General features: G+C 50.1%; 1 protein-coding gene across 1 annotated transcript; it reads right to left on the reverse strand.

Annotated features, from left to right (window-relative positions):
* Window positions 1–3,705: 3,705 nt before the first annotated feature.
* On the reverse strand, window positions 3,706–15,663 carry man2a2 (mannosidase, alpha, class 2A, member 2). Its single transcript, XM_067234211.1, has 21 exons — window positions 15,532–15,663; window positions 14,581–14,838; window positions 14,190–14,334; window positions 12,516–12,687; window positions 11,543–11,670; window positions 11,202–11,375; window positions 10,735–10,921; window positions 10,297–10,474; window positions 9,920–10,122; window positions 9,557–9,739; window positions 9,219–9,333; window positions 8,920–8,990; window positions 7,674–7,839; window positions 7,288–7,527; window positions 6,667–6,789; window positions 6,399–6,513; window positions 5,868–6,143; window positions 5,508–5,641; window positions 4,239–4,433; window positions 3,979–4,089; window positions 3,706–3,876 (listed from the first exon to the last, which is right to left on the reverse strand). The coding sequence occupies exons 1-21, from the start codon at window positions 15,661–15,663 to the stop codon at window positions 3,724–3,726; spliced, it is 3,459 nt and encodes a 1,152-aa protein (XP_067090312.1). The 3' UTR covers window positions 3,706–3,723.
* Window positions 15,664–16,498: the final 835 nt, after the last annotated feature.

Genomic DNA, 16,498 nt, shown 5'->3' on the forward strand with positions numbered 1-16,498 from the left:
GCCTAAATCCCTTGAAATATCTTGAACACTGCAAGTACAGGGACAATGCTTCTTCAAGGCCATACACATCCAAAGCCTCCTTTCTGCTGGAAGTGGCTGGAAGATTGCAGCAAGTTTATGTGGCGCCACAATACAGCTCTGCATGAGCTTTCCTGCCAGAGGCAGGACACGACCAGAACACAGCCTCGGCACACATTATGGAGAAATCTTTATTTCTTCACTGCACCTTACTGCAAACCTGCCTCCTCTGGGAAATAACAGTTCGGTGGAAAGCTTTCTGGACCAACACTCATCTGTCAAATCCTCATTGAAAAGAGTTCACCTCTGGAAGGATGCATCTCTCAAGACTGGAACAAGGCCAGAGGACTACATGCCGGCAGTATGAGTACAGGGGTCATCCAATATTTAACCTGAAATCATATGAAAGAAACATTTTCATCTTGTTAAGATGTTGCTCCAGACCCCTGTAGAGTACAGAAGGTAATTTCTGATCATTCTAGGCTACATTCAGAATGTACTCTGTAATTACAGTAGATCCGCAGGGACAAATTGTCGCTCGTTTAAGTGCCTGTAGTAATGCATGGCATGCCTGTGGGTGAGCTTACGTGATTGTATGTGTTGAGTCAAAGGTTTGGAGACATAATTTGCTTGATATTCACTTACAAGGCCGTTTGTGTACAGAACAAACTTACAAATGGGGCTTTTGTTTCTATCTTTTTTTGTGTAGCCTGTCCTCGGTGTAACCTGAAGTATGATGAAAAATATAAAAAGTAAAAAGCTCTCTTATTCACAAGGCTTAATCCGTTTCTCAGCCATTTGTATATATACACCTTTCAGGCCATTTTGCCGGTATGTCTCACTGTGGGCCTCCTTGTTGCATCCGTCTGGACTGAACAGGGCTGAGATAGCATGAGAGACTCTGGAGCACAGAGCACGAGGGATATATCCCAAGGCTAGCTGCAGCATCATCACTCCAAAACATTCCGCCTCCGCGACGCCATTCTCCCCCCTCCCACACAAGCCCAGTCCCTCAGTGCCAGCCTGACAGGGCCCCAGTGATCTACCCTGAGGCCCTGGCCATGCTTGCCTCACTTTCCACTCAACTGTGTCCTTGATCTGGTTTCAAACCCCATTCCCCCCCCCCCTCCCCCTCCCCCTCTGTTTATATTCCTCTTTCCTCCCATGGCAGTCTTCTGCTTGACTCTGTTAGTCGAGACTAACAGTGTTCTGTAACGTTAACCATTCTGCTCTGTTTTGGGAGTTCAAAGTAGACTTGCTGCTGTGGTCTGTCTCCCTGGAAAGCCAATCTTAAATCCTTTTTCTTTAAACTGAGTGTTTGCCTTGCGGTTGTTGTTTAAACCAGTCTTTGTCTTGCCATGGGCCTTGAACACAGCTTCTCACCAGACTCACCAAGACTTTCCGTATCTTGCTGACATTACAGAACTCAAACTGCCCGTAAAACCTAATCAAACTACGTGCTGCCCCCTAGTGTTAAATGAGTCACGCTGACACGAGGAGGGAAGCGTCAAATAGTTGAGAGTTCACGACTGTGTCTAGACTGTTGATGCCCCCTCAAGCGAATATGTGATGAATAACACAGAGAAACAATCCTGTTTGATCTTTTATTTCCTCTGCATCTCAGCTGCTACGCATCTTTAATCCAGACACCAACGGAGAAACAAGTAGAGAACAAAGAAACCCTCACTTCAGAAAATCCATCTCACGAAGAAAAAAAAAAAAAAAAGAGAAAAAAAAAGCAAAATAGACGTACGATTTCACAAACAGAAGACAGAACTAGAGGGATTCAGACAGAGACGCACAGAAGGCAGAGGAGGAAGGGGCGGGCGTGAGCTACAGAGGGGAGGAGTGCAATATAACAAAGTGCTGGAGGTGTGGTCACATCCTGGTCCGCGGTCGACCTCGCGGGGCAAGTAGGCGGGAAAGGACCTTGAGAAGAGCAGAGCAGCTTCGAGCACAAGCGAGTCGCAGCAACCAACGGAAAACGTGACAGAATCAGTGATGGATGGGGGCTGCGCGGCGCGGACACAGTGGGACGGGCTCGGAGGGGAGGAGGAGGACGGCAGAGGTCAGGATGAGTCGGGCTGGCAGCGTCGACACGGGGCCCCTTCGCTGGCGTGGGTAACTGGCATTTCGACTCTACCACAGGCAGATATGAACCAGGGAGAGCAGGTCCGCGACCACGTCGCTCTCGGGAGAAGCACCGCAGGAGATGATATGAAAACGGATGTATAAAAAGGATTAGCCGGCCGTTGCGGGGTCCCCCATCTTTATGAAGGGGTCATCGCAACTCTGCTAGTTCATGTGGCAAACGCTCAATTCATGAGGAGAACAGCTCCAAAGACATGTCTCCTGCTAGACCGACAGAGGCGAGCCAGGACCTCAGACTGACCGATCCCCGACCCTTGACCCCAGGCTCCATGATCCCCCCCTCTATGATTCTTCTTCCAACCACCCGCCACCCTCGCCTCCCCGTGATGCGCACCAGTCACACTACGTATCTTCACAGAAGTATCCACGTCAATATACTATAAATAGCAATAATTGTCATATGTTAAATATGAGGTATAATCAGTCGTATGTTCTACTGCGTACAGTATAGTACACAACAGCATTCTTCCAGGGATGGACTACAAACACATGGGGAACAGAAGAACAGGAATGGCTTGGGATTATTTCAATCAAACGGAACAAAGCATAGTCTCTGTAGAAGCTCCTCTCAAGCCCAGCCAGGCTGTCAGACCGCGATGGGGTAGCGAACCTTCCGGAAACACAAGTGTCTCTTAAGAGACGATATCTGGCCAAGGGGGAAGGATAGAAAGAGATGCAGTCACCCATACATGAGATATGACCACAGATGAGGACAAAGAGTTCCTTAGTGAATGGTGATCGTTTCAGTGGACAGTTTTATTTTCTTCTTCCTGCCACAGAGTAGCTTGACAGAGCCAGGCGACTGGAGTCTCCACCAGCAGACATTCACACTGGTCCAGTAGCCCTGCAGCATTCAGTCGGTCGATGCAGTCACTCAGACAACACAGGTAGAAAAAGATGTTCTGGTCAACCCCCCCCACACAGTCCGTAAGGGGAGATTCTTCTCAGTAGAAAGAGGAAAAACACGAAATACAACAAATAAAAGCTCTAGAAATTGCACTCGTTTGCAGTATCCCTCCCCAGTCCCTGTTCCTGTTCCTGTGATATTTACATTCAGAAATGACTCCAGGACGGGACAAGTAGAATAGAAACATGTTCTTTTGAGGGACCCCAAAAAATTCAAATCAAACAAAGTAAACGTTACCATGACGATGCATAAGCAGACAACCATTACTGCCTGTTCTGCGATAAACAAAGTCGTTTTGAGAAAGAAAAAATAAAATAAAATCCATCCAGGTGTCAAGATCTCTCTAAGCTTATAGACTACTACTGTGCCGGCAACAGCACTCTGCTGCCCTCTGCAGTCAGCAGCAGCGTCACTACAGAAATCTGCTCCTCCGGGTTGCAGCGCGTGAGCGTTGGTTCATGTCAGTGTGTGTGCCGTATGCGTGTGCTGCACGCGCACCCACATACAAACAAACAGTCAGGAGGCCCTAGAAAACTGCCACTCCTCGAGGTGGCGGGGCAGTCTGTTCACAACCAGGAGACCCCAGCCTGGGGGGGGAGGGGGGGGGGGGCCTGGGCCGGGCTGGTGAGGGGGTGTGCAGGCCGGGCCTAGCGCAGTTTGAGCTTGAAGGTGGAGATCTCCATGGGCTCCAGGCTGATGAGGGAGTCGTTGGCCAGGGCCGTCCCAGGGTACATCAGGGACAGGGACATGGGCTGGAGCAGCTGAACATCCACGTTACGGAAGAGACCTGACACACTCAGCTACACACAAGCACACACGCCCAGAGAGACAGAAACAAGACACCAGTTACCAACAAAGTACAGGCTGATAAAAAGAGTGGGTGTGTGTGTGTGTGTACTGACCTGTCCTTGGGTAGTGGTGCAGTTAAAGCCTGGGTTAGGAGCCTCCAGCCCACAGTCCAGACCTTTCCGATGCAAGATGAGGGCAGTGTAGGGAGAAGGGGAACGGAAATCCTACACACAATAGAGAATAGGTATAGCTCAGTGGTAGAACATTTTCCTGCAGTTCAAGAGGTCTCAGGTTCAGATCCCCATTTGTCCTTGGCTGAGTGAACACGTTCCAGTCCAGACGTCCCTCAGGGGGGCAGGGCCGGGTACCGTACCTGTCCCTGGATGCTGCGCAGGTTGAGCAGGTGGAAGTCACAGGGGAGGGGGCTCCTCAGGGGGGAGAAGGTCTGCAGGGGGGGGACGCCCCTCTTCTTGGGCAGAACGGGTAGCCCCAACACCTCGTGGTTCAAGATGGCGGAGGTCATGTGACTGAGCAGCGACGGAAAGCTGGTCGGTCCACCGTCCACCACCTGGGGGGAAGAAGCAGTCAGAAAAACCAGTGCATGATGGGATACCTCAGTCCTCCAGCTATTTCCCCTACTGAGAGACCCCTGGGAGGTTGCGTCTGTTTGGATCGTGGCTCTAGTGGGAGACTACCAAACACATACTGGTTTCCATCAATTGGATTCTGTATATATAATAATTTATACACACACACACACACACAACAATCTATAATCTTTAGAATTTAATAAGATTCAAAGAAAAAAGAGATTCTATGGCCCAGCCCGGGCCTCTAGGTTCAGAAGTAAAAGCAGGACTTCCAGCAGAGAGCCAGGCTTCGCATTACTATCCCCCATCCCAGAGGCCGGGTGGAGGGCTGGTCCCAGAGCTATGCACACAACCCAGCTATGGAGGAGAGGAGATCTACAGAGGCAATCTACAGCCAACTACAGCACAGAGCAGGGCAGCTGGCTAGCCTCCTCACTGTCGCCTAGACAACGTTACCTCTTGAGCTCTGCCTCTCAAGATGAAGGCGATGAAAGAGTATAACTTGGAGAAGAGCTTAGCAAAGAAGCCAGAACGCTGAGGGGCATAGAGTAGTACGGAGAGAGAGGGAGAGAGAGAGGAAGAGAGTGAAAGAGAGATAGTGAGGCGAGAGAGTGAGAGTGAGGATGAGAGAGAGTGAGGAGTGAGAGAGTGAGGAAGAGAGTGAGAGAGATAGAGAGTGATGGTGAGAGAGAGTGATAGTGAGGAAGAGAGAGTGATAGTGAGGACAAGAGATTGAGAGTGAGGAAGAGAGAGTGAGAGAGACAAGCAGACGGGGACAGATAAGAGAAAACCCGTTGAGAGAGAGATGGGGGATGAGAAAAAAAAATATCATACGAAAGAGGGTTAAGAGACAAAAATGGAGTAACGGGTTAACAACATGTGCAGCCCGAGATATGATGACGCGACAGTTCTCTGTGATAAATGCATGAGCCCGCCTACTCACGTTCTGACTAGCGCTGTGTATTGTGTCATGTGCTCGGGGATACCGCAGTGAACAACACGTAGCCCGTTTGAGCTCAAACTGCTTGCCTGACGCCTCGCTCCTGACTGACCTTATTGCCAAGTGACCTCCTCTCCAGAAGGAGCCGGAAGCGGTTGGCCGTCTTCTTGTTGTCCTTCAGGCCCTGGCCCAGGCCACGGTTATCATCCTGCATCAGCCTGCGGTCCAAAATGACTTCCAACTGGCCTGAGGACAGAGGGGGAGAGAGAAAGAGAAAGAAAAAGAGGAGAAAGAGAAATCCAAATCAGGTCATAAGTTACCTCCCTCTTTACCCGACAACAAGACCCCAGGAGAGGAACCAAGTCCTCTCTCCCCCGCCCTCTACTGCCTCTCCTGGTGAGAGGCTGTATGTGCGTGGTGCGGTGCGGTGGGGTGGGGTGGGGTGCGGTGGTGGCCGGTGGGGGGTCCTGACCGTTGTCCAGGCTGCTGGCGCCCAGGGCCTGGGCCGTGTGCAGGCTGAGCCTGTGCTGGCCGTCCTGGATGAAGGCCTGGGTGGGCATGGGGTAGAAGTTAGCCTGCAGGGGAAGCTTGAGGAAGTGGCGGCGAGGCTGCATCTGGAAGCCGTTGAGGTCGGTGAAGAAGGTATCGCCGCTCTGGATGTCGGTGACCAGGCGCATGGCCAGCTCCTTGTTGGCCTGGTCTCTGATGTCCACCATGGTGGTCATGTCCACAGAGAGACCGTCCACCCCTGGGAGGGAAAGAGCAGGGCTTTGAGGCCTGTGTGTGCGGCGGGATTTACGGCAGCACGTCAAGGATCAGAAGTGCATGGTTCTGACGCTAACTTCAGTTGTTAGTCCAACAGTCTGCCCTTTGCCAAGCACAGTGTAATAATAGCAACTCAACTACATGGTATGGTGCAGCTAAAAACATATCATCTGAAGTGCAATGTCAAACAATCAGAGGTACTCCCAGGTGTGTGTGTGTGTGTGTGCCCGTATCTTACCTGGCACGTTGTGTATGCGTACGGTCTGCTCAAAGTGCTGGTAGTGCGTGACCACCTCAGAGAACAGAGGCCCCTCCACCACGCGCACCACAGGGGGCTCCCTCTGACTGTAGGGCTGGGGGGGAGGCAAACACAGGGAGCGTCCTGAGATGAAGCGCGTGCATGGCTGCCCTTCCACGTGTTAACTCGAGCCCGTTTCCTGCTCTGCGTGCACCATTAAGGTGGGGCAGGGGGGTGGAGGTGGAGGGGGGGGGGGTGGGGGTCACACCTTAGCCTTTCCGTCGGGCAGGAAGAGGTACGCCCCACTCTTGTCCTTGGAGGTTCGAGTGCCGTATGTCACGAACTGCATCTGAACCTTGACCTCCTGAGGGTCATCCTTCAGCCGGACAGTCTGGAGTGTGGAGAATGAGACCGGGAGGGGGGGGGGGGGGGGGGACAGAGAGTGAGAGAGATTAAGGGAGAGAACAGGGGGCAGGAGGGTGAAGAGAGAAGGAAGGGGGAGGGTTGTGTAAAAGGCGGAGGGGGGGGGATAAGAGTCAGCTCAGTATCTCGCTTGATCATGTTCTCTTTGATCAGTCCATCCCTGAGTCCTACTCCTGCACATCAAAGATGGCACTGATGCTCTCGTCAGCGGTTCCACACACACACACACACACACACACACACACACACACACACACACACACACACACACACACACACACACACACACACACACACACACACGGGGAGCTGCAGTGCACCGCACAATGAGCGTTAAAGTGAGAGGTAGAGCACCGCAATGAGTCAAACAGCTGCATGGAGAAGTAAGGCATCACAGTGAGAGATGGAGCCGCACACAGTGACCCAGTATGAACAGGGAGACAGAGCCGCCCCGGCTAACACCGACCTCCAGCAGGCCCGTGGAGCCAGAGAAGCCCAGGGTGAGAGCCTGGCTGGTGATGAAGAAGGGCTGGGGGTCTGCCGGCTGCGAGCGCAGGGGCAGGGGGTCGCTGGCCCGGGCCGTCTGCCCGCCACGGCCACTCAGCCTCAGCAGGGTCTCCGAGCGCAGGGTCATGGGAGAGTCGGCCGAGTCGTACAGGTGGAAGACGGCCAGGCCCAGGGCGGGCACGCGCACCATGAAGGACGCCTGGGAGACGAGACGGTCACACACACACACAGGGACATGACTCAACTCTGACGTTCATGGAGCTGCTCACGGAGAGAATGACGCCTTGTGTGCACCGCGTTGTCATTGCTAACGATTGTAAAGGTGTCTCATTCACACACGCTCACCTGGAAGACCTCTGCACTCATCTGAGTGGGGGTGCTCCACTGACCGCTGAGCTGTACGGGGAGGGTCTGTCCGTCCTCGGTGAGAACGCGCACACGGACCGTGTTGACCAGAACGGTGACCACGCACAGCCTCTCCTGCTCCACCGGGTTGAACAGAACCAAGTACCTGCGGTGGCCAGGGAGGGGAAGACGTCAGACTCTGCCTTGAACCAGACCATCACTGGAGCTCAGTAGAGCTCTGGCCAAAACAGCCCGCCAGCAATATTATTCGGCCTGTCAAATTATTTTAAATTTTTTATAGCAAAAAAAAGAAAGAGAAAAAAAGACACAAAGCACTCAGCTAGCAAACGCATAAACTTTCTCCGCTCTACTTCACTGCGTCCTCCTAACAGTGTCAAGAGCCACAATAATTCAAGCCTTTCAATGTCATGAATTCACAATGGGTTGGCCGTGTGCTTCGAAATGATTAAAAGCTGCGCTCGATATGGGCCGGTACCTCTCCCATAGAGAAGCCAACCCGGGATTTTTTTTATCGCGTACCGGAACGTCTCGGAAACAACCGGTGCTAACTCTCGCAAGACCGTGTCAACAGGCAACATAGCCACAGCATCAAACTCGAAATGAGTTCAATTCTCTGGAGCACAACAAACTGGCGCTGGCGCAAACGTCATACGAGCAGCGCGCGACACTAAAACGAAGAGCCTAGTGATGGAGTTATTGCTGCTAAAAGCAGTTGTGAATAATAATATTAGCTGGGTTAGAACTGTCAAAAACCCAATTTTCTCTCACATATTAGGGCACAAAGCTGCTGTGCCCCGTTTTGTAGCAAAGTGACTTAACTTTAGCTGTAGGCCATTCACTCACTGTTGCTGGGAACGCCAACATGTCAACACGGGGAGTCGTGACGGTTTTCCACTTTTCGAGCACCGTTTAACAGTCTATCAAAACATTATTAGAATAGGCCGGCCTTGCTAATAACATTATCAACTCTTTTCATCAATACACGTCTCAGTTGAGTCTCTGATCATTTTCTGTCCCTCCTCCTCCCCCCAAACATTGTCCTGAAGCCAAATATTCAGTCGACCCCTGCTCTAAGCCATCTCTTATTCACAGCAACAGCAGTGTGGGAATATGGCTCTCTTTCACGGAATGACTGAAATGGAATATTCCTTTTACTTGTCTAATACTATTACCAACTATTACAGCAAGAGAGAGCAGAGAGGAGGAGAGAGAGCGAGGATGTTACCTGGGTCCGGCTGGGTCCAGCTCAATGAGAGTACGCTGAGGCAGAGACTCCTGAGTGGCTCGTCTGTCGTCCTACAGTCACACACAAACACACCGTTAGCGCGCTCCGACAGGCCAACTGCACCACAGCACCCGCAGGTGAAAATACTCCAGTTTAGGTTCTCTAAAATGCTTCTTTCATCACCTACTTGAAAGAAGAAAAAAAAAACACTTATATTCCACCCAATTCAGCTAGATCTAATATGGAAGTCACGGAACGGAGCGGAGATGGAACGTTTCATCACCCCTCCCCCCCCTCACCGTCTCCAGGAAGGGCTCTCCCTGGTAGAAGCGATAGATGTCCTTGTTCTTAATCACCAGGAAGTGGGCGGCGTTGATGATCACTTTCTTCAGTCCAATGAGAGATCGCAGCAGCCTACAGGAGGAACATGGCTAAAATGGTCTCCAGCATCCTTGCTTGCCCGTCCTCCCTCACAATTACTAATCTGTCTTTATTTTTGGAGTAACATCCAGGATCATTTTTTTTGTAATTTTTTTTTATAACTTAGATTACCTAAAACCTTTGAAAGACACAAGCAACCTCGATGTTTACTAGCCTTCCTAGAGTCGTTTGCTGGCTATCGTCCTAAAACCCTTACCGGGTGCCGTAGTCGATGACAACGTTCTCCTTGGCAGTGCCCGTAATGGCGTCGTGGTGCTGGAAGAGGGCGACGGTGCGCCTGGCGTCGGCGAGCAGGGCGTAGTCCGAGGTGGGGTAACGCCCCTCCATGCCCACGTGTCTGGCGTGGGCCACTGCCAGGCTGAACAGGATCTCTGCCCCCCTGGGAAGCACACAAAGCATATTTATATTTATATATATATATATATATATTATATAAAAAAATGTGTTCGCCCTCAAAGGAAATCATTTGAGTCTCCAGTGTGTCACTAAGGTTGTGACAGTGTTTTCCACTGCCCCACCTTTCACCTCTATCCATTCATCCCCACAGGACTGCCCTCACCTCAAGTGGGACTCCAGGACTCGGTCCAGGTTCTTGTAGAAGGGCCGGGAGGTGTAGTAGCCGCTCCAGTAGTGGTCCTCGCGGTCCGCGTAGGCAAAGAAGTCTCCGCTCAGCACCGGGTAGTCCGGAGGCCTGGCGCCCTGCGCCACGTTGTTGGCTTTGTAAACGGCGTTGAAGTAGTCCGTCAGAGTCCCAAACTGGGCCTGGAAGAGTCAAAAAAGACTGGAGTGGGATGTGGTGCTGGAGGAGGTCCTTCGGGTGGTGGATCGATTTCATCACGTCTGCACTGGGTTTTGACGTCAGGGTTTCCACAGGGGCATGGTTACAGCAGGCGTGGTTACAGGAGGGTTGCGTGAGGGCCACCCGAGGAGTCCTACCTGTACGTGCATCTCAGGATGGGAGTTCATGTAGTCAAAGAGTTTCTGGTAGTTGAGGTACTGCTGGTCCCATTCCAGAGCCTTGTCGTAGCGGAAGTCATCTCCCAGCGGAACCAGAACCACTTTGCCGCGGAATAGCTTGGACTTCTTGCGGTACTGGTCCAAGAGTAGGTGAGCCCTGTATCAGAGAGAAACTGTTTGCATCCAAGAAAAAGGTGTGCGTGTGTGTGTTTGCAAGCATTCCAAGAGAAAAGAAGACCTTCGAACGCAAAGGATGAAAGCAGCCAAGTAACAGAAGGCTGATCAATCTCTCTCACAAAGACATGTACTTTCCTGTATATGCTTCCACCACCACCACCACCCCTCCTCCTCCTCCCCCCACAAACACAAAAGGACAGTTAAGTCAAACTAAGAAGAGGTTCTCTATGCTGCCCTCACCTCTCTGCCACATTGGCCTCCACCACCGCCCGGGGGGGCACCTTCCAGGGGCAATTGACCCTGCCCCCGGGCAGTCTTTTGAAGTCGAACTGGCAGCAGATTTTTGGGTCTGGTCCGCAGGTGTGGGGCACGTCATAGCTGTAGAAAGGCATCATGTGGCAGAAGATATCCGTGCCGGATGCAGGGTCTGAAATCCACAAAGGAGAGAGAGAGAAGGAGGGAGTGATTCATGACAGTGTCCATTGTTTACGACCAAGGCCACCACCTGAGAAGTTTGACGATGAGCTTGAACAGGGAATAACCATTCTCCCTGACGCCTCAACCATATATCTTGTCTGGATAAGGGCCATATCTCCTCTCCAAAGCTCGATTTTGACTTTGAAAAGGTCGTCCAAAGTGGCAGCACTCAGTCAAAACAAAAGACGAGTGGGAGGATTAGATGGCTGTGCTGGCAGCCGACTACTCACCCCACGCCTGCCTCCACATGAACTCCAGACTGCGGCTCGAGGCAAAGTGTTTCTTGATGGAGTAGTGGACCCTCTGGATGAGCATGCTGGTCAGGTTGGCCCTCTTCAGGAGGTAGGGCATGGTGGCACTGTGGCCGAAGGGGTCGACCGCCCACCCTGACTGAGGGGTCACACCTAGGACACAGAGCAGGACACTTGTTTAGCATCAAGGGGAGGAGGGGGGTTGAAACCGGCATGAAGCGGCACTTTTCAGAGGGGGTCAACTGAGGATTTGTGTCATAAATGGCAACGTCTGCGGCTTTGAATCCATGACCCGCAGATATTTAGAGCATGAGTTTTACCTAGGTTCTTCTCCAGCCACTGGTGGCCTTCAATGAGCTGGTCGATCATGGCAAAGTAGTGAGCATTGGCCTCGTCAGTCATCACCCAGCCTCCAGTCACAATCTCTAGCTGGCCATCCAGGATTAGCCTGACAAACACAAGAGGCTTTAGTACAGCTTTGACTCCACCTCCAGGTGAGGAAAATCCACTGCTCACTCCAAAGACCTCCCCACTAAACAGATAACACTCTTATTTCAAGAACTTCCAGTCTCTCCTCCAGGGTAAAGTGCAAGCTAAACAGATCTGTGCATTGAACTGTCTTGGCTATGGCTGCACTGTATAGCAACAGATATGGTTTTTCTATGAGCTATGCAGTTACATCGACATTAAATAACAAGTGGAGTCATACATCTGTCCAGATGGAGTGAGAGAGAGGTTAAGAACGTGCTAAAAGGTAGCATTCCCTGCGGTAGAATGTTAAATGGAACTGGATGACTAACTGTCACATGCCAGCACTGTTCTGCCAAGAGCTCTTCTCTCAAGAGGCAGCCTGGAAGGAATCACTTATGTTACAGACCGGGACCAGCAATATCAGTGTGTGAACACCAGACCATTAGCAATCATCTCAAGGAAGAAAGAAAATAATGTGTTGGATAAATTAAAGGATTTACCACTGGCATGTGTTCATTATAATCAGTACATGAGATCTTACCTTATGTTACCTTATTATTATTATTAATATGTTATATCTTACCATATATGACCTTCTAATAAAATATATTAATAAGGTATAATATATAAGGTACGGTAGGTAAAACATCACATACCAATGGTAAATTGGTATGTGAAATGTAAGAATTTCTCCCACAAACTCTGTCTCTAGAGGGTCCCAACTGATTCCAAGGATGAATAGTGATTCAGATCTGGGGACATTTCCAGTGGGCCAGACTGTCACCCGCCCACACACATACACACACACACTTTAAGACTCACTTGCGCATGGCCTGCTGCTTGTGCATGTCCACGCTGTCCCACCATTTGGAGAGGAAGGAGATCTCTGTCCAGATGAACTTCCTCCGGGGGTCTTCTGCCAGCTTCACCAGAATGTTGTTGAAGATGTGCTGAGTCTGGTCTGTGTAGTACTTATCAAACGTCTTGATCCAGCCTAGTCAGGAGAACCGTTCCAACAATTAGGACTGCCTGACGCTTTTGTTTCATTTCCCAGATGCTTTCATCCAAAACGAAGTACAAGGGGGATTTGAAGCTGCCTCTTGATTTGCTGGCAAACGCTCCACTGAGCTTTACCTATTCCCCGATCTACATGGTATAGTATGGAGGTGTTTCAGTATATGACGACGATCACAGAACTGTATCATGCTGTACATTACCATAATATAAGCACTACAATACAGCTTCCAAACTGAGGACAGGTACTGGTATTGAGTCGTACAGAGCACTATAAAGCAGAGTTCGGCTATCTAAAATAACCCCCCCCAGCATATTTTATTTAAACATAGCTGGTACTGTACAAGGGCTCGAGAGGACAAAGGCACTAGTTGGCTGACCAGGCGTCTCAGAAAGCAGAGCCGTCTTCTCATATAGATTTGTTGAAAAAGAACAGTGTGTGGCTTACAGTGTTCTCACTCCAGGGTGTAGCGATGAAGTATCATCCGATTCATCATAGAAGGATGTTGTTGAATATATGAAACCACAGTCTGGGCCAATTACAGTAACCGGGGCAAACAAGAGAATAGATAGAGGCGCGGTTCACTGCAGGTCGGGCTCCGACCCTGTGCCAGTACTCCTGGTTGACCCACTTAGCTTCACCTGCAGTCCAATTCAACTCTAAAAGCCCGAGCATGCCTTTGGGAAATAGAGAGCATTACCAGTAAAGAGACCTCACCTGTCCTCTATGTGGAACATCAGTGCCACATGCATCGTCTAACAGGCAGCTGAACAAAGTGCACTAAGTGCAATTCATTTGTAGGCCTCCTGCAACTCTGCTAGTAAACACAGAAGCTGATAATCATTCCTGTTCTTGGGTATACAAATTTTGCTTTTTTTTTCTGCAACCGTCCACAAGTCAATAACAGTTAGGTCAGCTGCCTGTCTGGCTGGAAATACATCTAATGGAAAATGTCATTCTCAAGCAAAAATGTAATTGAATAGAATGTCAAACCGGCCATTGTCAAGTAAAAATAGCATTGACTACCCACCTCATTGGTCAATTGTGTCAAAATAACGCCCGAATTGACAGCTATTTAAATTGACCAATGCTTAATGTCTCGGCTCCTACAGGCCTAATGGCAGTAGGCCCAGTTCCTTCTCAATAAAACACTCCAGCATTTTTGGCTTGTTCTGGTAGAACACCATTGGTAGAGTCGCCACTTAGCCTGGGAACAATCTTAGCATGATATGAAATGGGGTCTCCCCTTGGTCTTGAGTAGAATTACAACATCTCAGCAGCACTAGCTAACCCACAGTGGCTCAGCTATAGCAAGCTAACCATAACTAGCTAACCCACAGTGGCTCAGCTACAGCAAGCTAACCATAACTAGTTAACCCACAGTGGCTCAGCTGTGTTGGTGGCAGGCTGGGTAACAGGCTGTTTAAAGCGCAGCCTCCTAGGGTCGGGAGACAGACACAGAGCTGGAGGAGCAGGCTCACCTGGGTCGTTATGGGAGTGGGGGACTACAAACACTTGTAGAGGCTCATTGTCCCATTCCCCAGGCTCATAGGTGATCTCAAAGCCCTGCTTCCACACTCCGCCATCCAGGTTGTCAAACTTCAGCAGGGAGTACACGTCCAGCATCTGGTGGAATCAAACACAACCAAATATACTCAAGTATCTGAGGCGTATGGCAGGGACAATTCATCAACAACTTTATGAGGTATGTTTCCTTGCCAACTACTATAGGTTATTGGTATCCAAAGCTAAAGTTGTGAAAAGGGTCCTGACAAAAACAGTGGCAGTGACCTGTGATTTCAGGATTGGTTGTAATCTCAGCACGGGTCGTTCAACCTAATACCACAACATTCTCCCAGCAGCGCAGCTCACCTGCAGGTCTGTTTGCCCTCGGCTGCCCACAGCAAACTGGCAGTCCTGGGGCTTGACGGACAGGAAGGTGGGGCGTCCATCGAACGGCAGGATCCAGGAGCCGTTGGCGCTGCGGAAGGGCAGCTGGCCACTGGGAGACACGGCCCCCGTGTCCGTGAGCTCCAGCACAGAGTCCTTGATGTGGCTGATGATCTGATGGTTCTCCTCCAGGAGCTGCTCCAGCTGCTCTATGCGGTTCTGCAGAACCGAGATCTGGCTCTAGGGGGGCAGGAGGAGACGCGTGACAAACACACATCATACACCATGGAACGTAGGCCATTATTAGCGGTATAATAACGTGTTCCGTCAGCATTTTTTTGTCCAAAGCGACATGCAGAAGGGGGAATCGAACCAATCCTTCAGTCAATTGCTCTACCGCTGAGCTGTTAACACCCCACCTATTCTCATTCTAATTCAGCCAGTGAAACTGATGGAATATTTGTGACCAAAAAAAACTAAACACGACATGACAGTCACAGAGCAGAATCCCGACAGGTTGGTTTGTTAATATGGCATTTCATAGTCAAAGGAAGGCTGCTCACAACAGCTTCCGCTGGGGTTGCCAGGGTGCCTTCCACAATGGCGGTTTACAAAAAAAGAAACTGAGAGCCTCTCAGGTTAACATGTAAAATAAATTATGGATATAGCTCCACCGCATTAGTCTGTATTAAATAAATTAATAAATGAGTATCTCAACAATTAGACCCGAGAGAATTCTGTGTGTGTTAATGAGCTCTTTGATGTAAGCCTAACTCAAAATCAAAGAAAAAGAGCTTGCAAAACTTGTGTCTAAAACTTAGTGCCTTCTGCTTGTCACGGTACATCACACAATATGATGTTGCCGAAGTTTTTAATTAGCCTACAGACAAGGACTACGTGTGGCACGCCAATATAAATCACAACTACACTTACCCGTGGGAAGTTCCCGCCATTTTGTCTTCTTGCGGGGTCATGCTGGACTCTGTCCAGCATCAGGTAAAGCGAGAAGACAGCCACACAGAATATGGCCCCGCCGCACACGGTCACCTGTTTCTTCAGCTTCATCCTTTAGCCCTGTAGAAAACCTTTGTTTTGAGGATCACAACCTCAACTAGGGGATGTTCCTTCCAGAAGACGACAGGAACTGGTCCTTAAGAATAACACGGGGGGAGAGTAGTCCTTAAAAGTGCAAAATTGCCTGAGTGACAGGCCAAGCCTGCGTCGGTGCAGGTTATTTGCCACCCGCACGCTGCACAGAGAGGGCAGCAGAGGGGCTGGAGTAGGTGGTGGCAGGGGACGGAGGGGTTCTAAATCAGCAGTAGCTGGCAAGCAGTCTGTCAACTTCGGCCAAACCACAGCCGCCGCCGGGCTCCTTCAAAGTGGCCCTTGTACTCAACCATCCAAACCTTTGCGATTGCAGGGAAGAGAAAAAAAGAAAAGAAAAAAAACTCCAAACAGCAGGCAGTGAAACAGGGAGCCTACTGTCCCTGCAGCATGGTATGCGTCTGTGTGAGATGGTGTGTGCTCCTTTGGTCCAGTCCAACTCCCAGAGCTGTGCCTAATCCTCCAGCAAAGCCCCTCTCCCTTTTTACTCAGTTGGCTGCCATTGCAAAGCCATAACAGTTACAACACGGCCACAGTATTGCCACGAAAGGACCTAGATGAGAGAATGACTTGGCTAGGAGCAGCTGCTTTTAATCTAGCCTATTCTGCTTAGCTCAAAGGGATCTACAAATATGGATGAAATAAATGTGACCATTTACTCAGTTACGATGCAACTAAGCAAATGGGTACTTTAGTACTCAGCTATGTGTTACATTAGAGAGCATGCTTTAGACAGTCAATGGATATTTTCTTTTAATGAAGCAAAAATAATAATAATCCTCCATTAACTTGATGA

Source organism: Osmerus mordax, chromosome 4 (assembly GCF_038355195.1).
Source record: "Osmerus mordax isolate fOsmMor3 chromosome 4, fOsmMor3.pri, whole genome shotgun sequence".
NCBI classification, from domain to species: Eukaryota; Metazoa; Chordata; class Actinopteri; order Osmeriformes; family Osmeridae; genus Osmerus; species Osmerus mordax.

What these genes read in the sequence shown, in the direction of transcription:
- man2a2 (XM_067234211.1), bottom strand. Translation starts at nt 15,663, where the DNA reads ATGAAGCTGAAGAAACAGGTGACCGTGTGCGGCGGGGCCATATTCTGT. An exon ending in TGAGTGCAGAGGTCTTCCAG is followed by an intron (nt 7,528 to 7,673) that starts GTGAGCGTGTGT and finishes CTCGTCTCCCAG; the next exon opens with GCGTCCTTCATGGTGCGCGT. An exon ending in TGCGCAGCATCCAGGGACAG is followed by an intron (nt 4,090 to 4,238) that starts GTACGGTACCCG and finishes TATTGTGTGTAG; the next exon opens with GATTTCCGTTCCCCTTCTCC.